Source organism: Gekko japonicus, unplaced genomic scaffold, assembly GCF_001447785.1.
Source record: "Gekko japonicus isolate JY-2015 unplaced genomic scaffold, Gekko_japonicus_V1.1 scaffold43, whole genome shotgun sequence".
In the NCBI taxonomy this organism is placed as follows: Eukaryota; Metazoa; Chordata; class Lepidosauria; order Squamata; family Gekkonidae; genus Gekko; species Gekko japonicus.
The window spans coordinates 274,187-296,829 of record NW_015173123.1 but is presented as its reverse complement, the minus strand read 5'-3'; the positions used below and the strand labels follow the sequence as shown (position 1 = coordinate 296,829).

Here is a 22,643-nt window from a genome sequence, read left to right as displayed (position 1 = left end):
TGCCTGATGGGAACTAACAACTAAATGGTGGTGGTGGGAAGGAAGAAAGGAAGGAAGTGCCACCAAGTCGCAGCCGACCTGTGGTGACCCCCACCCCGTCAGGCTTTCAAGGCCAGGGGTGTTTGGAGGTGGTTTGCCATAGCCTGGGTGGCCTCTCCCCTCCCGGCACTGGCCAGTGCCGGCCCTGCTGAGCTTCTGAGATTGGATGAGATCCGGCTGGCCTGGCCCTTCTCGGTCAGGGCTTAGCCTAAGGAGGCCCAGGCTCAAATTTCTCCTTTGCTGCAAAGCCTTCTGGGTGTCTCTCTGGCCCTCACTTTCCTCACTGGGTAGGAAAGCTGTTCTCAGTAGCGATTCCACAGCCACGACGTTTCCCTGCCTCGGGTCACCCGTGGAGGTGTTGAGGTCTTGCACAGTGTTTTTGCTGTCGCCCCCCCTGCTGTGCATTTGCTGCTGTGGGTGAAGAGGGCCTGTCCTCCCTGGACTCAGTCTTGCCTGCTGCATGACCTTCCCAGTGGGAGCCCCGGCATGGTGGGTGGGACGCCGACTCCTGTTGAAGGGCCGTGTCTTCTGTCCACCCCCCAGGCTGGATCCTCATTGATCGTTGCGGGAAGCACTTTGGGAGCATTCTCAACTACCTCCGCGACAACACAGTTGCGCTGCCCAAAAACCGGCAGGAGATCAAAGAACTGATGGCGGAAGCCAAGTATTACCTAATCCAGGGGCTGGTCGACCTCTGCCAGGCTGCCCTGCAGGTAAGAGCAAGCGGGACAGTGGGAGGGGGATGACACTCTGCGCGTGAGCCTTTCTCAGACTCCACGTCAGAGAACTGCAGGACCAGAAGGCTCCGGGGGGAGAACCCTCCACTCTCCGGCGTGTGCAGTCAGAAGGCCCTGTCTGGGGATGTGACAGCAGCGGCGGCAGCAGGGAGTCAGCTGCCGCCATGCCTCGTTTTATCAGTTCTCGTGGGGAGGGACTGGGCGGGCCACTGTGGAAAACACTGCTGGGGTCGGTGGACCTTTCATCTGGTCCAGCAGGGCTCTTCACGCTGCGACCCGCTTGTTGTTTCCTCTGGCAGAGATTTTCAAGTGGAGATTTCAGAGTCTGGTGCTCCCGTGCCCAAACCCAGCACGAGACCTTAACCGCTGCACGTAGAGTGGAGGGTCTCCGCCTGAAGTTTCAAGGCAGGGGAAGGAGGGCTGAGAGGGAAGGAAGGCGGGTCAAGGTGGTGACGAGGGCCCAGGGACGATTTGCATTACTCCGTATGGCACAGAGAAAATGGGTAGAGAGAGATCTTTCCCTCCCCTCTGACATTAGAATTGGGAGGCACCCAATTTTATTTATGTATTAGATTTTTTTTAAGTCGCTGCTCACCCAAAGGGTCTCGCAGTGACTTACGTCATTAAACTGGTATAAAAAGGTAAAAACATAAAAACAAGTATAAAATATTAACATTACAGTATTAAACAGTTAAAATCTGTGGATAGCACCATAGCATCAAACAAGCCAAACATGCGAATTACCCTTCAAAGGCAAGCCTAAACAATCCGGGGCAGGGGTGTCACCCGAGAGTGCCTTCCACGGGATAGGGGCCACAACCGAGAAGACCCTTCCCCTGGAGACAGCTAACCGAGCCATCCCGGGGCCAGGCCCCTGCCAGAGGCCCCTAGAGGATGACTGGAGGGAGCATGGGGGGGGGGTTGTAGCAAGAGAGATGGTCCTGCAGGCATGAGGGTCCCCGGCCATTAAGACCTTTAAAGTGACAGTCCGGGTGAGGTGGCGGTTAGAATAAAATCTCAAAAGGAGAGCCACACATGCCGCTCTGAGGCTCCTTGAAGGACAGGTGAGGTAAAAATGGGCTGGATGAGTGGAAAGGATGAAGCTGATGAGAATAAGAGGGAAAAGACATCAGTTCTCCTTATGGAGTGTTTTGCCTTTGGATGTGGTGATTTCAAGGCAGGAGACCTTCAGAGGTGGTTTGCCTTTGCCTGCCTCTGTGCAGTGACCCTGGTCTTCCTTGGAGGTCTCCCGTCCAAGTACTGTCCGGAGCTGACCCTGCTGAGGTCAAGCCGGCCTGGGCCATCCCTGCTGCTGTGATGGGTACGTGGCCCCTCCAGGTTCAGACACAATTTACATCTGCATACCAGGGTCTGTTAAGGGAACAAGGCTTGCTTTTGGGGACTTCCCGGAAACATCTGATTGGCCAATGCGGGATACGGGACGCTGAGCTAGGTGGGCCAGGGGTCTGGTCCCGTGGGGAATCTCTCACGTTCTCTCTCCTTTCACTGCCCTTTCTCAGGACAAGAAGGATTCCTACAAGGCAGTCTGCAACATCCCTGTCATCACCTCCCCCAAGGAAGAAGAAAGGCTCATAGAGTCCTCCGTGAAGGTGGGTGTCTGTCTGTGTCTGGGGGGAGGGGAGGGGAGGGGAGGAGGCGCTTCCTGGGACTCCCGCTTTGGGCCGCTGCATCAGAGGCTGGGGGTTCGGAGCCTGGAGGGTGTCGCGGGTGAACGAGGCGCCTGTGCCCTGGTCTTTTGCCGGGGGAAATGAAGCGGAGAGAAGCCACCTTCCCTGGAGGCCTGCTTCTGGTGAGCCACTCTGCTGGGCCCGGCCCTCTTTCGGTGTGGTGCTCTTTGGGGGCCTGTGCTGTGGAGTGGTCAGAAGGCTGGGCTGGGACTGGTTCAGATAGCCACGCAACTAGGGATTTCACTTGCTGGACTTGGTGGTTTTTGTGAACTTCTAGCCTGACCCACCTCACAGGGGTGTTATGAGGCTAACATGGAGGAGGGAAGCCCTGCTTGTGCTCTTCCTCCTTGCTAGGAGGACGGGATGCGCAGCTGGCTGGTCTCACTCCGGGCGCCTGCCGGGGAGCCAAAGCACCTCTGATAAGGAGCTGCAGCCGCGTTTGCTCGCATTGCCCCCGGCAGCCTTTCCCAGCATTCCCTGGTTCCCAGCACAGGGACACCGTTTGGGACTAACATGGGGAATGGGCTTGTGTGTCTGCACAAGGAGCAGAAGATCGGGGTCTTTTACCTGAGGAGGTGACTGCAAGTAGCGAGTTTTGGCAGGAAAAAGGTGACGGAGACCTGATTTAAAGGTGTAAAAAAGGCATATGGCGTTTATTGGGATTTGGTACAGTGGGAGTGTCTTAAGCAGACACGGTGGTGGTGGCGGCAGTGGTGGTGGCAGTGATTATTTTGCCATCAAGTCACAGCTGACTTATGGCAACCTAGTGGGGGTTCCAAGGCAAGAGCTGTTGCCTGTCTCCATGTCACGGCCCTGGGCTTCCCTGGTGGTCTCCCACCCAACTCCTGACCAGGGTCGGCCCTGCTTACCTCCCGAGATCTGACAAGCCCGGGCTTTCCAGGTCAGACACTGGGCATGGGGGCGGGGGTGGAGAGTGCCCTCTGGTCCCAGCTGACCTACGGCGACCCCGGTAAGCTTTTCCAGGCAAGAGACGTTCACAGGTGGCTTGCCGGCACCCTGGTACGCCTAGAAATCAGGCAGAAGGCGGAAGGGGTCCGTGTGTTGAGTTCCTGAGCTGCAGTCCATGTTGAGGCCCAGCTCAGACTCAAATGACGGGCCCTAAAGCCAGACCGATTTGGCTGTTTGGGGCCAGAAGGGCAACACGGGTTTTTGTCATGAAACGAAAGGCCGTAGCACAGGATAAAGGAGTGCTTGGGAGTCGGGCATCTCACCATAGAACTGACTAAATGATCAGGGAAGGGCAGCAGGAAGAGACGCTATTGATGGAATTACAATTCAGAATTACAAAACTGATGGCACGAAGGAGAGTCATATTTGACGGGAGCTTTGGGGACAATGGGAAGATCTGAATCGGAGGTTCCGGGCTGTCACGGGACACTGAATGTCTGGATTGTGTTAACGGCCAGTGATCGCATATCACCTAAAAGACTGTGCAGGGGGAAGGTCTTTGTCTTTGAGCTTGGTGCAGCTTAATTGCGTCCGTCCTGTTTCTCCTCAGAAAGCGTCCCGGGCCGGCTAGATCGTTTGCTGTGTCCGTGGCCGTGCGAGATCCATGGCGAGTCGCAGAGCCTGGCCGCTGCTCCCCGCGCTCCATTCTTGCCACGTGGGGCTGGGACTTGCTCGCGCAGGGCACGCCTTCGGGCTGGAGGGGTGTGCAGATGGAAGTGCCCGGGGCTGCCACCAAGGCAGCGGGTGTCCGTGGCTTTCTCTCCCAGGGTTGCAGAAGCCAGGCTGGGCAGGGGTTTGGCCCCATTGCGCGCCGAGGCACCCAGGGCTGGGATAAGCAGCCTGCCCAGGACTCTGCTGAATGGTCAAGCGGGCCCAAAGAGCGCATGGAAATTGGTGTGCTGGATCAGACCAAGGTCCACGTGATCTCCCCCAGTAGTGGCCGCTGGATGCCGCTCTGGGGTGCTCACAAGTGGGCTGTGCTGGAAACGCCCTCCCCTTGCTGGTGGGCTCTGCACGGGGAGGCTCCCAGCCTCTGAGCTGGTGGTCCACCACAATGCCGCTCTCCTGTTCTAAGCTGACACTTCCTCTCTCTTTCTAGCCTGTGGTGAAGCTGCTTTACAACAGAAGTAACAACAAATACTCCTACACAAGGTAAGATCTGTGCTTTCTGAATCGGCATGATCCTGGTGCGTCTGGTACCAAAGACACTCTAGACCAGTGGTTCTCAACCTTCCTAATGCCGCAACCCTTTAATACAGTTCCTCATGTTGTGGTGACCCCCAGCGGTGTCTCGGTTCCTAAGAAATTTGTGTTTTCTGATGGTCTCAGGCGACCCCTGTGAAAGGGTTGCGACCCACAGGTTGAGAACCGCTGCTCTAGAAGAACTGCCACAACTGGTGCTCCCTGTAAGCCATGGAGTCTGGTGAGCAAAACCTCTGCTTTGTGAGCTCCTGGCATTAAAGTTTTGGGCGAGCGATTTGGCTGCTGCATCAATCAGTTTGCTCCGGAGCCACATCCTTCCCAAGCTAAGACAAAAATGTGTGAGCCGGAGGCTAAAGAACGATGAGCCAGCTGACACTCGCTCAACGGAGAGGGAGCCCTGGAACCCACAGCAGGCGCTGTTGCAGGCAGAAGGGCCTGGGAAGGCCATCGTCATGATGCTTGAGCCCCACAAGGTTTGGAGGTGGGGAGGCGGCCGACTTGCTTGGCTTGGTCGGATGGGGAAGATTTATTTATTCACTTAATTTATGCCCTGCCTTTCCCCCCAGTGGGGCCTCAGAGTAGCTTACATGGTTCCCCTTTTTTCAATTTTAACCTCACGACAACCCTGTGAGGTAGGGTCAGCCCGGAGAGCATGACTAGCCCAAGCCCCCCCCCCCCCCCCCGGTAAGCTTGCATGGCACAAGTGGGGATTCCAGCCTGGGTTTCCTTGTCCGACAGTCTAGCCCCGGGAGTGGAGAAGAAGCTGACCAGAAGTTGGGAAGGAGGGGGCATCCCACCGAAAACTGAGTAGGAGGTGGCTGTTATTATGGAACAAACCTCTGCCTGCAGGTTTTCAAACGACATCCAGTACATTGTTAACCCACCCTCCTTCCAAGGAGCCAGGGCTGCATGCATCATTCCCACCCCACGTTGTGTCTGTTGCAGACTTGTGATCAGAGGTCGATTCGGGGGATCGCCGTTCCCCTGGGTGAAAATGGAATGCTTTCCTGTCTAGAATGAGAAATTAATTACGAGCTTATATAATTGATGTTTTATAATAGCTTTGTGGTTTGTACTTCAGAACTTTACCTGTATTCGTTTTATCTCTATATTTTAAAAATCGAAAATAAACTAAAAACAGTCAGCATGGTTGGAGCGCTGTCCTCATGAGAAAGAGTGAAATGATTTGGGAGCTTGAGGGTTTTTTAAACCATAGATGATGACTGAGGGGCGTGTGATGTGGAGAAAGTGGGTGGATTGGACCCTTTCTCCCACCTTCATAATTCTAGAACTTAGAGGGGGGTGCCCAGGGAATCCGCTGTGCAGTTTTTTGGGGACAGGCAGGATGGAGTGCTGGTTCCTGGCTCACATTGTTTTAAAAGAGGATCGTTGGTACAGGCAATTGTACATGGTCAGAAGTGCGGGGGGGGGCCTGTTCTGAGGAATGTGAAGACCAGCCAGGGACATTTCTACAGATTTGGAGGGGGGGCCTTGGGGAGAGCAGAAAGCTCAGCAGGGGTGCCGTTGAGTCCACCTTCCAAAGCTCCAGATCTCTGAAGAGATCTTCTGGGGAAACTCCAGGCCCCACCTGGAGGCTGTCAACCCTAGCTATTGCTTTCACGTTCGGGGGGGGGGCTTCTTGGAAGCTTTGGTGTGTCTGTTCTGGGAAATGGGATGCCTTGGGTCTAATTTGGCTGGGCGCCTCTTTGGTTCTCGTGCAGAAGAGCATAGACATGATAGATAAAATGGTCCGGGGGGGGGGGCATTTGGGTCTCCCCCTTCCTTCACTTCTGTTTTCTTCCCCTTGCATTTCAGCAACTCTGATGACAACCTGCTGAAGAACATTGAACTGTTTGATAAGCTCTCCCTCCGCTTCAACGGGCGGGTCCTCTTCATCAAGGATGTGATTGGCGATGAGATCTGCTGCTGGTCCTTCTACGGGCAGGGGCGGAAACTGGCCGAAGTCTGCTGCACGTCGATCGTCTATGCTACCGAGAAGAAGCAGACCAAGGTACGGGGACTTTGGTCTCCAGCTTCCTGTGGGGAGATGCTGACGCAGACATTCCTGTGTGCCTGGCAGGTTTCCTCAAGGCAAAGTCCAGTAGTTGTGCTGGAGAGGCTAAGGGCATCTTTTGAAGTTAGGTCTGTGAGGATTCATACCTGGACATAGTTCCAGGTTAGCTCCTTAGTTGATTGGGCTCTATTTTTTGGCCACATTTTTGCTTGGGGTGGGGTCGTCGTCTGTGCTTGGGGGAGTTACTCCCATGTAGATCTCTCTCGCCATTGTTCTCCTTCAGTGGGGTGAAGTCATCCACACTGGTTAGGCCACGCCTCCTCTTGCTCCAGGCGAGGCTATGCAGATTTGTGCAGACTCTATTGGCTCAGAGTGAGGCTGACCCTCCCGTTTCAGTAGCTTTGCCGCTCCAGCAGGACGCTTGAGCCATGCTCTGCTTTCTTGGAGACTCTTGACTTATTGCTTTGGAAGGCAATGCAATCCGGAGCACGGGCCACCAATATGGTGGTTAGAATGAACCTATGGCTAAATCATTTGAAGGTGGATCCTCTGTCTATTTTGGATTCATCAGCATTTTAAAAAGAATGGGAACTAAAGGACTTTAGGTGCTCTTGCACCTTTGGCTATGGGTCCAGATTCCAACAGAGACAGCTCCCTCCTAACAAACAGGACAGGAACCAACAAAACAAAGACCATAAGAACATAAGAGACGCCAATGTTGGATCAGGCCAAAGGCCCATCCAGTCCAACACTCTGTGTCACACAGTGGCCAGAAATACCAGGTGCCATCAGGAGGTCCACCAGTGGGGCCAGGACATTAGAAGCCCTCCCACTGTTGACCCCCCCCCCAAGCACCAAGAAGACAGAGCATCACTTGCCCCAGAGCCCCTATCTATACCTTGTGGCTAATACGCACTGATGGACCTCTGCTCCATATGCTTATCTAATTCCCTTTTGAAGCCGTCCATGCTTGTAGCCGCCACCACTTCCTGTGGCAGTGAATTCCAAGTGTTAATCACTCTTTGGGTGAAGAAGTACTTCCTTTTATCCGTTCTAACCCAACCACTCAGCAATTTCATGGAGTGCCCACGAGTTCTTGTATTGTGAGAAAGGGAGAAAAGTACCTCTTTCTCTACCTGCTCTTTCCCATGCATAATCTTATAAACCTCGATCATGTCACCCCTCAGTCGTCTTTTCTCCAAGCTAAAGAGCCCTAAGCGCCTTAACCGTTCCTCATAGGGAAAGTGTTCCAACCCTTTTATCATTCGAGTTGCCCTTTTCTGCACTTTTTCCAAAGCTATAATATCCTTTTTAAGGTGTGGTGCCCAGAACTGCACACAGTATTCCAAATGAGGTCTCACCATTGATTTATATAGGGGCATTATGATATTGGCTGATCTGTTTACAATACCCTTCCTAATAATCCCCAGCATAGCATTGGCCTTCTTTATTGCAGTCACACACTGTCTCGACATTTTCAGTGAGTTATCTACTACAACTCCAAGATCTCTCTCTTGATCTGTCTCTGCCAGTTCAGACCCCATCAATGTGTATTTATATTTAGGATTTTTGGCTCCAATGTGCATCACCTTGCACTTGGCCACATTGAACCCCATTTGCCATGTTGACGCCCACTCGCCCATCCTTGACAGATCCCCTTGGAGTGCTTCACAATCCTCACTGGTTTTCACCACCCTGAACAACTTTGTATCATCCGCAAATTTAGCCACTTCACTGCTTACTCCCATCTCCAAATCATTAATGAACAAGTTAAAAAGCAGTGGACCAAGTACTGATCCCTGCGGTACCCCACTGCTTACCCCCCTCCACTGAGAGAACTGCCCATTTATACTCACTCTCTGTTTTCTATTAATTAGCCAGTTTTTGATCCATAAAAGGACTTGTCCTTTTATCCCATGATTTATGAGCTTTCTTAGGAGCCTTTGATGAGGAACCTTATCAAAAGCTTTCTGGAAGTCAAGGTAAACAACATCTATTGGGTCCCCCTTGTCCACATGTTTGTTCACCCCCTCAAAGGACACTAACAGTTTAGTGAGACAAGATCTTCCCTTACCGAACCCATGCTGAGTCTGCCTCAATAGGTTTTGTTCATCTATGTGCCTACTAATTCTTTCCCTAATAATGGTTTCCACCAATTTACCCAGTATCAGGTAACCAGCTGCCTATATGGTTGGGGGTCAATTCCAGTTGTTTCCTCGCTTTTGTGTTTCCCCACTTCCCAAGACAGAACAGAGGCACCTTTTCTTCTGTTGTGACCTATCCAACATTTAATGCACATAGGGGCAGTGAAACCAGTGCCCTTAGAACAGCATTTCCATGGGATTTATTCCATTCTGTTTGTAGTCCCCAAAAGAGCCAGGGACTGGAGAGCAATCCTAAATCGGAAAGAATTGAAGCTCTGGGTATCTGAAGAAGCGAGAGTGTCTCACCCTGCCACATATTTTGGTAGTCTTTAAGGCGCTTCTGGGCTCTTGCTCTTTTCTACTGCTACAGACAGACTGACACAGCGGCCCGTCTTGATCTATGGGTAAAGAAGCACAAGTTCCAGTTTAAAATTACTTCACTGCATTCTGCAGCGTATTCAGTGGGACGACCACATGACGTCCTTAGACCTCCCTTCAAGATGTTTGCCTGCGTGTTCCACCTTCCAGACAGCTCTTCCCTTTTTGACTTCTCAGGGCCAGAATTTCCAATGCAAGGCCCTTTGGGCTGACATCGTCTCCAAGGGAGTTTGCCAAGGTCCTGGTAGTTCTAGTAGCCTACCTACAACAACAATGAATCCACCTTTATCCTCACCTGGATGATATCCTCCACAGAGCCTAGGAGGCAGCGGAGGTGAGCTAGGACACCAATCTCTTCAGGCACCTGGACGCCTGGTCAGTGTGCTAAAATAATAGTAATAATCTCACACCCTCCAGGGACATAGCCCACTTCAGGGCCAAGATTCAAACAAGGATGGCCAAAGAGTTTCTACCTGCAGAGAAGCAGGAAAGATTGTTGGAAGGGGTGAAAGAAACCCGGCAGAGGTCGGTGGACCTCATGCACCGGTTGCCAGTAGTGGGCCTGAGGATCCATAGATCTGATTCCTTAGGCCTGCTTCCATGCCAGGCCTTTACAATGGACTCTTCTCCCTTATCAGAAAGACACACACACACACACACACAAAAGGGGAGCACAAATAAGTCAAGGTACTCTCCCCCCCCCCCCCGGGAAGAAGTCACTAAACTAGTGGACTTCACGATCAGATTGGACAGGGGGAGTCAGTTTCCTCTAGCCTCCTTACCTGATGGCAGTCTGGCCACCAGCAGTAGAGGACGGGGAACACACTACAGGGATCAGATTGTCCAAGGCAGACAGAGCTCGTTGGAAGATATAAACAGTACGGACTGGCTGGAACTTGGGGCAATCAGACTAGCACTGCGTGCTTTCCAAATCCTATTGAGGAACAAGTATGTGCTAGGGCACACAGTCAGTACTACGGCAAAGGCGCACAGCAATCGGTAAGGAGGCACCAGATCAGTAGTGCTCCTCCACGATTCCAAAATCCTGTTCGTTTGGGCAGGGGGGAAATTCCGTAGGTCTAAAAGCATAACATCTTTACAGTCTTGCAAACTGCCAAGCCAACTGGCTGAGCAGGAAGGATTTAGATCCAGGAGAATGGAGTCTACACAAAAAGGTCTTCTAGCAAAATCACACTTTTTTCAGGATCCCTATCTCGGATCTTTATACAACATCAGACTACAACCAAGTTGCCAGGTTTCTAATCAGTTTCTGCGATTACAGGGCAGAGTTCGAGGGCACACACACTTGTCGTTGACCCAGTGGTCTGCTTTTCCTCTGGCCACAGTGATCAGCTGAGGCCTGAACAAAGTGTCAGAGGAGACAACAGAGGTGATTTTCATATCTCCCTTCTGGCACAGATTTTTTTTGTGTCTCAGAGCTAGTGAAGATGTCAGTATCTCCACCGTGGAGATTGCTAAGCGCTGGATTCTCCTTGTACAAGAATCCACTCACCACCCAGACCCTATTTGACTCGTAACTGGCGGATTGAGTAGAATTGGGCCTTCCAAGTGACAGTAGTTGACACCATGTTGCAGCCCAGAATACCTGCTTCCAGTCGTCTCTGTAATTGTACATGGCAAACACTGAAAAGTGGGCCAGTACCAAAAAGCTGGATCCACTGAAACTTACTTGCAAATACAACATTCCCTTTCTATGTGGAGGTTGGAATCAGGTTCCAAGACTGGATACTTTAAAAGACCTGTTGCGGCACTGGCCACTATGTGGGACCGCATAAGACTGCCTAATTTTCCTTCTCATGGGCACATTAAGTTTCCCTCGAAGGAACCATACAGTTGGCATAGGGTTGCTTACTGGGAGCTTTTCTAAAGTGTCACAGGCCTTGAGCAAACTTCCACTTGATCCTTTCAAATCATCAGAATCTAAAGTCTCCTCCCCAGAAGACTTCTTTTTTTCCTTGCAGAGATGACTTCTGCAAGAAGGATTTCTGAATTAGGGGCTTCATTGGCCAGGGAGGAAGGAACTGTGTGTGTGTGTGTTTCACAAGGTCTCGGTGGTACACAGGAGGGACCCGTCCTTTGTGCCAGAGGTCTCCCCCCCCCAATCATGTTAACCAAGAGTTGATACTTCCGTCTTTTTGTCCTATGTCATGTTATCCCAAAGAGAGAGTCTGGCACAAACTCTGTGTGTCCGCTTACTGGTTTAGGCTAAAGGACTTTCTGTCTGTGTCTCACAGGGGTGACAGTCTCAAGGCATGTGTCTGAGAGGCGTCTCTCTCTCTCCACGACACACCAGGTCTGTAGCGACAGAGCAACGTTTCCCACAGGCGTCCGGGTGGAGGAAATCGTTCGAGTCGCATCCTGGTCCACCTTTTACCACCTGCGTGAGGCACTGTAGGGGGGACCGGTTAAAATCAGCGGAAACGTCATCTGGTAGAGAGGTGTGCAGCACAGTGGTGGAACAGGATGAAAATAAGGATGAGGATCCCACCCAGGCTGTCGCTTTGGGCGTCGAACCGGTTTGGATGACTTCCCCCACTGAAGGAGAACGAAACACTGGGACTTACCTGAAGTTGTCTTCTCTTCAGTTGGGCAGAGTCATCCACAACCCCTCCAGAATAAAATAAAAGAGAATAAAGTCTAGTTGGACGCAAAATCTGTTATGGAGCTGGGCTAGACTAAGACTGGAGGGTCAGCCTCGCTCTGAGCCAATGCCGTCTACACACATTTGCATAGCCCCGCCTGGAGCGAGAGGAGGCGTGGGATGGCCTCCCCCCGCGGAAGAGGAGGAACCGTCAGGTAAGTTCCGGGGTCACAGAAACGCATCCCTGAGCCTCGAGTGCCCTCCTTGGCGGATTTTCCTGATCTACAAGGGAGGTTTGCTCGTCTCTGTTGGATGTGACAAATGAAATCAAGCAAGCGGGGCAATACCTACACGGCATGGTTTGAATCTTCCCTCGCAGGGTTGCTGTGTGGATAAAATGGAGAAGGGGAGAGTGTTGTAAGCCACTTTGGGTCACTGCTGGGGAGAAAAGCAGGGTGTAAATGGACGGAATCCTCCTAACTGCAGTTCCTGATTGGGAGCCGTTGACAGCGACAGACAAGGAGAAAGTGTTTGTCCAGGGACAGGCTTGGTCCTGGGTTCGCCACTTTGGGCCAATCGCCCTCTTTCATCCTCACCTACCTCACAGGGTTGTTGTAAAAATAAAATGAAAGAGGGGAGGTTGATGTGTCCCCTTTGGGGAGAAGAAAAACAAATAAATATATAAATATTTTAATAAATTCTCGCTAAGATTTCATCCATTGTTTCTTCTGTCATCACTGCAGCGATTTTGTGGGGTCAAAAGAAATGTGTGAAATACTGGATATCACTGGTTGCTTAGCTGACACCTGCATATTTTTGCACATTACTGCTCCTGTTGCTAATGGGGGTGAGCTGCTGAGTGAGCCAGCCCTTTCCTGGAAAGCTGCTCTCAAATGTGGGAGAGCTCCTCGTTCTTCACACGTACCTGCCAGCAAAGGAAGATACTTGTTTCTTGTCTCTGCTGTCCCGCGGATCCCTGCCATTAACACCATTGTTGTCTCCCGTCCTCCTCCAGGTTGAGTTCCCCGAGGCCCGAATCTACGAGGAAACGCTGAATGTTCTGCTGTACGAGACCCCCCGCGTACCCGACAACTCTCTGCTGGAAGCCACAAGCCGCAGCCAGGCCTCTCAGAGCGAGGACGACGATGGCTTCGAGCTGTGCGACAGGGTGCGGCGCATCCACGTGAAGCGATACAGCACTTACGATGACCGGCAGATCGGCCACTAGGCCCCTGCGGCAGCACCAAAGGGCATCTCCCGGCCAGCGAGGGCCTGGCTGCTGGATGCTCTGAATGGTTCCCCGGTCAGGTGTCTGGCATCGGTTTGGTTGTGGCTTATGCCAACCCGCTCAGCACGTTTGTGACTCGTCCCGTTGCAGGAGGATTGAGGGCCTGATGCCTTGTGCTGCTGGCTTACTTTAGCAGTCTTAAACGAAGCACCCCTTTTCCCGGCTCTGGAAGCCCCCCTGGGTTGACTGTCTCCCCCCCTCCTGTCTTCCCTTGCCAGCGACCCTCTCACAGAAGTGGCCTTGAGGACTCTCCTTAAACTGCCTTTTTTAACAGACGTTTGCGATCCAGTTGCAGAGGATGACCGGAAGGTCCAAACGCAGCAGTGAGGTGGCCAATCGGCTCTTTTTCTGTCTAGGGGAGACGGGGCTTTGTGTCTGAACCTGAGTAGAGTTTGGTTCTGAAGGCTCGCTTGGAGCTGGGAGGGCTTCCGGGGGGCCGCCCCCCCCTTGCCTCTATTCGTGGTGTCGGGGAGCACCTGCACGTCCTAGTGCTGCCTCCCCCTCCCCAGCCTTGGACAAATGGAAGGGCAGCTGGGTCCGCAGAGGCCCACCTTTGGGACTTCACCCGCGACTCGTTCACGGCTGCCGTGTGATCCTGCTGCTGGGTCATGTGTTCATAAACCAATTGGGGTTTTTAATTATTTTAGCATATCGGCGAATAAAGTCAAAGAGTAAGAAGCAGAGTATTGAGAAACTCTTTAAGGCTGTTAGTAGGCTTAACTGGGGGGGGGGGCGGTGTGTAAGGGGGGGGGGGGGGGGGGCTGGAAGTGCATTGAGTCTGGACCATCGTGAGTCATCCAGGGTAATGGATCCGTGCTCAAAGGGCTTCCCAGAAATTTATAATCTTGCACAAGGGTCCATCTGGATAAGCCCTGGGCGTGTCCCCCCCACCCCCATCTCAGAGCCCCGTAATCGTGGTGGACGTGGGAGGGGCTTCAGGGGCTTCCCGAGCGCCCTGCGGCTGCATGCACAGGCAGTCCTCTAGCGGCTCCAAGCTCGAGGGGCGCCCATGAACCCCTCAGAAGCACAAGAGTATGGGTGTGGCCTTGGGGGAGGGGGAGGGATCGTCCCTGACTTCAGGCTGTGCTCATTTTCAGGGATGCGCCCAACACTCAGCACGACCTCAGGGGCACCGTTCTGACATGCATCAGTTATTGCAGGTTCTGCAAAGCCAGCTGAAATGTGTGGATCAGATAACCAGCTTTATTGCCCTGAAGTCTAATTTGGCTCTCTGAGGCTTTGGCAGGAGCTGGAAGCAATCCATTTGGGCTGAGAACGATTGAAGAAGGCATGTATTTGCAATGGTTTTCCTACTTTAGGCGGACTGCCCTAGGCCCTTTGACGGGAAGAGATCACGCCTAGTTTTAGATAGACCTCCTTAGTGTAAAGGGCTCCCCCTAGTGCCTGGTTGTGTGAATGATATTATGAGGAACATAACTTGTCTATCCCAGGATGTGGGTTGTGCGCTTTCAGCCTCTGCTAGCAGTTTTGGAAAACTCTCCACAGTCCTTTCTTAAGGCTGGGGAAGGTCACGGAAATAGTGGCCATGTTTCTTTCTTCCCTGGACTGGGAGGGGCATTTTAATGCTACCTCCTGAAGCTGGGTTGGGCTTGTAATATTACAGTTCTGAAAGCTGCCGTGACATCGCAAAGGCAGATGAGAAGAAGAAGAAGAGGAGATTGGATTTATACCCCTGCCCTTCACTACCCGAAGGAGTCTCAGAGCGGCTTACAATCTCCTTTCCCTTCCGCTCCCCACAACAGACACCCTGTGAGGTAGGCGGGGCTGAGAAAGCTCTCTTGAGAACTGCCCTTGAGAGAACAGCTCTGAAAGAATTTGTGACTGACCCAAGGTCACACCAGCAGCTGCATGTGGAGGAGTGGGGAATCAAACCCGGTTTTCCCTGTGAAGGGCAATTAGCAATAAATAGCTAAATGGGCCTCCTTTGTTCAATGGCAGTACACCTCTGAATGCCAACTACTTTGGGCCAAAGGAGGCGTGGTTTCTGTGGTCTCCTGGGTTTCCCCAAGAGGTCTCACTGGCCCCCGTTGGGGATCCTCAGTCTGATCCTGCCGAGCTGTTCTTTGGTTTGCTGGGTGGAGAAGGGTGCGGCGAGCCCTGCTCAAATCCCCACTCTGCCCTGGAGCTCCCTGGGGGGACTTGGCCAGTCAGACTTTCTCTCTCAGCCTCGCCTACCTCATGGGATTGTTGTGAGGGCAGAGTGGGGGGAGTGAGCCATGTATGGTCCCCTAAGTGCTTTGTATGCGTAGGTGGGCAGGGGAGAGGTCACACCTACCTGTCCAGGACCAGCTTCCATGGACCTCCTGTGGTGACCCCTTCCAGAGACCTCATCCTTGCAGGGAGGGTGGTGCATGTACGTGTGTGCGCACGCGCACAAGCCTAGATGCTTCTCTGTACCAAAGCCGTGCACATAGGAGCAAGCCCACACTGGGTCTCTTGCCAGTTCTGCCCGAGGATCCACCGTCTTCTGTGCCTGGCCTTGGCACAGGCGGTGTGTGCATTGGGAAGGGGGGAGAGAGAGGGAGAGAGACGGGCAAGAGGAGCAGGAGGTGGGGAAGAGTAACGGCTCCTGTCCCCTCCACCCTCCCGAGACTGTTGGGGCCTTCTCCCCGCCCAGGTCAGGCCATTTCCAGGCCATTGTGGACTTCCAAGGGCCTTTGAAGTGTGCATCGCCCGAGAGGAAAACCCCCCCCCCCCGTACTGTACAAACCAGACGGGATTTCGACTTGCCACCCTCAGCAGTCCATGGCCTTCCTCCTGCTCCAAAGAGGAGCCAGTTAGGTGTGCCAACTTGGCAACATGCCTATATAATGCACACTCGTGTCTGGGCATACTCTCTCTGCTGGCCATTGTGGGGGGAGCTAAATTGGGCACTGCAGCGTGATCAGAAGAGGTGTTGTTGAGTTCTTCTCCCAACCAGCTCCAGCTTCTGACATTTAATTTGCGATTATTCACACTCTGGCAATCACGCCTTCAGTGCCATGAGATCTAGAATCATGACTGTTTTGAAAGCTGCAACTTCTGTGCGCTGAATCCAATCTTGCATTTTGCACACGATGGCAGATTTTGATGCAGCCCCAACTGACACTCCAAAAGACACATTTTTGCCTTTAAATAGTGTCAGTTACTTGCATGCTGCCAAATTCAACATCTGTTATCAATTTTCCCCCACTCATCTTTTGTGTGTGTGTCATATAATTGAGAACATTTAGTGCCAGGATGGATTCTATGGCTTTGAAATGCAATAGAGTCTGACTATAATCCTTGCTTACTCACCACTCAAAAAAGGAACAAAAGAAAAGTTATTTTCGGAAGCAGTTCCTCAGAGGTCTGAGAATATTCCTCACAAATAATTTCTTCCCATTCAGACAGCATAGACAGTGTTAACTGGCAGTTGCCTTGGGTTTGGTACGTTGGGAGGTCTGTAATACCTTCCACGGAACGTCGCTTGGAGGTCTAGCTCCTGCTGGCAGACTTGGACATGCAAGAGAGCCTCGGGGCGGGGGGGGGGGGAACGTTCCTGTCGAGCTGTCTTGCAGTGGGCCAGACTCTTGCTTCATCAAGCCCTGCTCCCTCCTGTGCTGTCTCGAAGCACCTCCTCAAGGTCTCGGGCCAAAACCAGCCTCTTACTGAACCGGGGATTCTGGGGATTGAACCCAGGACCTTCTGCATGCAAGGCAGGCCTGCTTCACAGGGTGAGCTGGGCCTTAAGAATGCCGAAAGCCATACGTATCAGCGAAGTTCTCTCCTACTGAATGGACTTCTGGTCCCTGTGACCTTGTCTGCTCGTGACTGGGAACTCTGGTCCTCCTTGGCCAGGGCTCCACGTGGAACCAAGATCAGGACGTTGTGGCCATCAGTGGCAGAAGCAACGGAGGTCTGTGTTTCAGTTACTGTGTCAAGAGCCTTTCAGGTCAAAGGGGCCTTTTAAATCCCTAAAACAAAATCCTCTCCCAGAGGTCAAAGTGATTGTGATGTCTGTTACGAGTGGTGGTGCATATGCCTTGGCATCCAGGAAGCCCTACATTTAGCATAATTTCCACAAAGTAAGCATTTGGATTCTTTTTGCTTGGTGTGTTTCCATGGTTTCAGGCTTTCAAATAACTCGGAATTGATTATTTGATGAGAGACGGGAGAAGAGGGGAGAACATGGAGGCACTTGAGCCCTTAACCATGAGAGCTGGAAACTCCGGGTTCTGTTAAATCGAAAGCTGATTGTTTTGTTTGTTTTTTTAAAGGATTTTGAAGCCTGGGATAGATTCTCTGCCTGTGTAGCAACAGTGTTGAAAACATATATGATCCTAACATTTCACCCCTTAACCTAGAAGTTTAGGGATAGGCCAGTTCCGTATTTTCTAGTGGTTGGGTTTGTTTGTGTGTGTGTTTAAAAAAAAAAAAAAAATTAGCACGGTTGTGCACCGTATGAGACATTTCTTCTTTATTCAGAATACAGATCAGGGTTTAAGGGAGTGCCACTGTTGGGTTGTCCTGACCTGATTAGCCCAGGTGAGCCCAGACGGGGAAGCTGCGCAGGGTCGACCCCGGTTAGCCCTCGGATGGATGACCGCCAAGGAAGTCCAGGGCTGCTGGGCAGGGGCAGGGGCAGGGGCAGGGGCTGGCCAACCACCCCCGTCGGTCTCTTGCCTTGGAAGCACGACAGGGTCACCGTGAGCCAGCTGCGGCTTGGCACTTTCTGCTTCCTGTCGGTGTGTTTTGGTTGTCTGCATCTGCCAGGTGCCGATGATGTGTTGGAATAAAGTCTCCCATGATCCTGCTCTCCCGCTGTTGCAGTGTGGCAGCTGTTGTTCTCACCAGCCAGCGATTTAGAAGCTCTACTTGAGACACACCCAAGGCGTTGGGGTGTACCCTGTGCGGTTTTCCCACTCTTGAAAGCACCCAGTTCCTTCTGTTCCATTGCAGAGTGCTTAGGACATTCCGCTCTGTTTTGAAAGTGCACAAAAGTAGTTGCACCGTTCCAGGCTGTGGAGTCCTCTCCTTAGTGAGTCTTTATATGCCAAATCACCATGCCAGAATTCAGCGTATATCCAAAGGAATAACCTGCTTACGAAGAAGAAAGTTTGGTTGGTCTCTTTGGCTGCAGCCACAAAGAATATGGTGGTTGATTTGCCATTGGTCTTTTACGTTCCGGAGACTGCCCCAGCCCCACACAGGTGACAGAGACCTCTCCGTCCTCTGAGCGTGTGAGTTTAGACAAGATTGCAGGGCTTTGATCCTTGGCGCACCGTGGAATCGAAGGAAGCCTGCTGCTAGTAACCACCTGATGGAGCCTTGGGGAATTGACCCCCTTTGTTGGCTTTGCTTTTGAGACAAAATTCCACCCTCCAAAGGAGCCATTTTCTCCAGGGAAACTGATCTCTCTGTTTTGGAGGTTAGCTGTAGTCATGGGACATCTATTCTGGGAGATCTCCAGGCCCCACCTGGAGATTGGCAGGCCTGGATGAGGCCGCTTGGCCTGGCCGCAGCTGCTCCGAGGCAGGCGGGGAAGACCCACAGCACCGCTCCGTGGTGGGACAGGGTTGCTGCAGGGCCAGGCTGGGCCACGGCTCTGTTACCCGTCTCCTGCCACAGTCAAGGACGGACTTGACAGAGGCCCCCCTGCAGCACACAGCCAGGTGCTTGCCTGACCGTGTTCTTTTTATTTTCATTCATTCAGTTTGTATCCCGCTCACCCTCTTAGGGCTCTGAGCGGCTTACATGTTTCAATTTAACACAAATCCTAGCCTAGGGGCACATACATATAGGGAAAGTGACAAGCCTACCAGGCACTCCTTTTGTAGCGGATCTTCGTTGTTGTCTTTCTTGCGGGAGATGGTCCGGCGGCGTCCTCTCTGGCGCTGGTCTTTGAAGTAACGCCTTCCAGGTGTTGCGATTCCTTTTCCGGGCCTGGGCCACTCGCACTTCCGCACATGCTCACTGCGGGCTCTGTCCAGACTAGGCTCCGGCCTGCTGCGATGCTCCGCCTCCACGTTTGTTGGTTCGGTCTCCTTCGCTCGCTTTTTGCCTCGCTATCCGCCGCCATACTTCTCCGCCGCCGCTGCTCATCGCTCACCGCTGTCACCGCTAAACAAGGGACGGGTGCCCCCCCCCCGCTCTAAGAGCAGGTACCCATTTGTCTATTTGCCCTTTAACGGGCTTTCGAGCCGCTGGGTGGGCGGGAGCTGGGACATAGGACCAAGAGCTCACCCCGGCCACGGTGGGGCTCAAACTGCTGGAGCTGTTCGGCCAGATGTTAATGCAGGCTTCACTTACCCACCTGCGCCACCGTTCTGCTGCACATTAACCACGGATTTATTCCACACTCGGAAGAACAAGATGCTTTGCTCAACATCTTGCAGTTCTCTATTCATAAATCGATAGACTGTTTAAAACAGCAGTCTGTCTCACAAAATACTGGAATGCTGTTTTTTTTACCACTTTTAGGAACTGTTGGATTTCACCACTTTTAACACTCTTTGTTTAAGAAACTTCAGGGGGATAAAATTCCCTATCTGATGCTAGACAGTGACCCAAACGCAACTTACTTGGTCATCACCAGATTTCTGTCTAATGTATTTTCCTTTTAGTTATTGCTGAAGATCACCTGATCCTAGGAGCTCTGGAAAGGAAAGTAAGCAAATGAAACCGCCAGCCACAGGGCAGCACCTGCTTGAAATCCAACCTCCTTGGGGTACTGCTCTGCATAGCAATTGGTCTGTGGTTCACCAGATTGCTGCAGATCAGGCGGCTTACAAAATCACCTGCATTTCACTCGATTTCTGCATTGCTCTTAAGGGTAGTTCCCCCCCCCCCAAGCAGTGCTGCTGTTCTCCATCCTGTGTCAGTGTGGCAAGGGGAACGACTTGGAGAAGCCGGGCTGCTCAGGAGGCTGCTGCTTGCCTGGGACTCAAAGGCCTGTGGAGCTTCTCAAGCGGCAGGGCTTCCATGTGGGCAGCCCGTATTGGGCTGGGTCTGTGTCGCAGCCACCCCCTAGCTTACCAGAGGCTGCCCAGTCCCGAGCAGGGATCAAAATCAGGAGGCTTCCTGAGTGCCCAGCGGGTGGCCTTCTGTGGCTCGTGGGCTCTTAGTGGGGTGAGTCCCAAACTGTGTTCCCGCTAAAGCTGAGTTAGTGTGAGCTAGCTCAGTTTTCTAGCCTCCGGCTCACACATTTTTGTCTTAGCCCAGGAAGGGTGACTCCAGAGCAAGCTCATTTATGCAGCAGCCAAATTGCTCACTCACAACTTTAATGCCAGAAGCTCCCAAAGTAGAATCTCTGTTCACAAGACTCCACGGCTTAGAGGGAGCATTGGTCCCAAACAGAGCATGCATGTGTTAATCACTCCAGAAGTAGGATTGCTGGCTTTTCGGGTTCTGGCTCTCTCCATTGGGTCTTCAGGAGATGGTGTCATATCCTTGGGATGACAAACCAGAAGCAAAGGAGCCAGGCTATTTTCTGTGAGGCCCCTCCACAGCCTCCCCCCCCCCCCCCCCCCCCGTATTGACAGCCCTGTAGATCAGTGTATGTGTGTTTAAAACCCACAGAGTGCCTCTTGGCTCCACCCCCTGAGGAACTGGCCAGCACAGGTGTCTCTCGACACAAATCCCCCAGCCAAGGGGCTGTGTGGTTACCTGGTACCACATCCTGAAAGCATCTAAAAGCCACAGTGCTTACTCCAGAGTATCCCCATGATGAGGCATTGGCTTACCTGCATAGTGACAATCTTCTCTGGTGTTTTGCTGCTGCCCACCCTGTGATGGAACGGTTGCTGTAGATGGAGATACGCACAGAGAAGAGACGGCTGTCGAGAATCTCCGTGGGAAAGGTGAACTATCAGATAAGCCAACAAGAGCGTTGCAGGATTACGATGTGAACCTGCCCTCTGTCCTTTCTGGTGCCTCGGAGAAAGGGTGGTCAAGAACAGGGTGGAGGACTTTTGCATCTTTGTAATCATCTAATTTTGACTGTATTTATGTATGTATGGGGTGTGTGTGTGTGTGTATTTTAATAAACTTCCCCAGAATTGTCAGGATGGTCTAGAACTTTAAATAAAATACTAGAAGAGACTGGTCTTGTAAGTCAATTTTTAAAAATTCTGTGCTGGAGTTGTGTTCACTCTTCCACATTCCGCTGTAAGGTAGATCTGGGATACTCGGGTTCAAACCAGCGGCTATTTGGCCTTTCGGACTCTGCAGGGCACCTGCCTCCTCAGGCAAGGTGTCCGACCACAAATTGATAGAGAGGGCGGTGGCTTTACAGTTACAGGGCTTTCTGGATGACGCTTCAGTCCTGGATCCCTTCCAGTCTGGCTTTCGCCCGGGTCACGGGACGGAGACGGCGTTGGTCGCCTTGACTGACGATCTCCGAAGGTATCTGGATCGAGGCGATGTGGCGGCATTGCTGTTGTTAGATCTGTCGGCCGCATTTGATACGGTCGACCATCAGCTGTTGACTCGCCGACGCAGGGATTCAGGGGTTTGCCCTTCTATGGTTTGCCTCTTTTCTCCAAGGTCGGGGACAGAGGGTGACGATTGGGGATCAGCGGTCCCGGAGGCATCCTCTTGAGTGTGGGGTGCCTCAGGGGGCGGTGCTGTCCCCAATGTTATTTAACATCTACATGTGCCCCGTCGCCCAGATTGCCCGGAGCTATGGGCTTGGGTGTCATCAATATGCAGATGACACCCAGCTCTATCTGATGCTAGGCGGCCAGTCGGACTCCAGTCCTGATGACCTTCATAGGGCGTTGCAAGCCGTGGCTGGTTGGCTCAGGCTGAGCCGGCTGAAACTAAACCCGGTGAAGACGGAGGTCCTGGGCCTGAGTCGGATCGGTTTGGGGTTGGGGCTCCCTCTCCCGACCTTCGACGGGGTGCCTTTGGTGCCGGCACCGAGGGTTAGGAGTTTGAGGGTGCTCCTGGACTTCTCCTTAACGATGGAGGTCCAGGTGGCAGCCACTGTCAAGTCAGCCTTCTACCATCTTCGGCTGGCGCGACAGTTGGTTCCCTACCTGGATCGTGATGACCTGGCCACAGTGATCCATGCGACGGTCACCTCGAGGTTAGACTACTGCAACGCTCTCTACATGGGGCTGCCTTTGTTGCAGATCCGGAAGCTGCAGCTAGTGCAGAATGTGGCAGCCAGGCTGCTGATGGGTCTCACTAGGCGGGACCATATCCAGCCTGTGCTGAAGGCGCTGCACTGGCTGCCAATAGCGTACCGGATCCATTTCAAAGTGCTGGTTCTTACCTTTAAAGCCCTATATGGCCAGGGTCCAGCTTACCTGAGGGACCGCCTTTCCCCATATATTCCCCCAAGGGCACTACGGTCATGGGGGCAACATCTGTTGGTTATCCCAGCCCCCAAGGTAGTTAAATATGTTGCAACCAGGGCCAGGGCTTTTTCGGTGGCGGACCCTACCTGGTGGAACGAGCTCCCGGAGGAGATCAGGGCCCTGCAAGACCTTATGCAGTTCCACAGGGCCTGTAAGATGGAGCTCTTCCACCAAGCTTTCGACTGCCACCGCCATTGTACCACCACCGTATTAACATCATGAGGCGCCCTGGCATGG

The 22,643-nt window shown here is 52.7% G+C and overlaps 1 protein-coding gene across 4 annotated transcripts in view; it reads left to right on the top strand.

Annotated features, from left to right (window-relative positions):
• TNFAIP1 (TNF alpha induced protein 1) overlaps positions 1-13,738 on the top strand; it is a 32,357-nt gene extending 18,619 nt beyond the window's left edge. For all 4 annotated transcript variants that reach the window (XM_015421927.1, XM_015421925.1, XM_015421924.1 and 1 more), the window contains 5 exons: positions 583-752; positions 2,297-2,386; positions 4,533-4,585; positions 6,452-6,647; positions 12,790-13,738. In XM_015421927.1, coding sequence (XP_015277413.1) covers positions 583-752; positions 2,297-2,386; positions 4,533-4,585; positions 6,452-6,647; positions 12,790-13,002 — 722 coding nt within the window. In that variant the 3' untranslated portion in view covers positions 13,003-13,738. The remainder of the gene's footprint in view (positions 1-582; positions 753-2,296; positions 2,387-4,532; positions 4,586-6,451; positions 6,648-12,789) is intronic.
• The last annotated feature ends 8,905 nt before the right edge of the window (positions 13,739-22,643 follow it).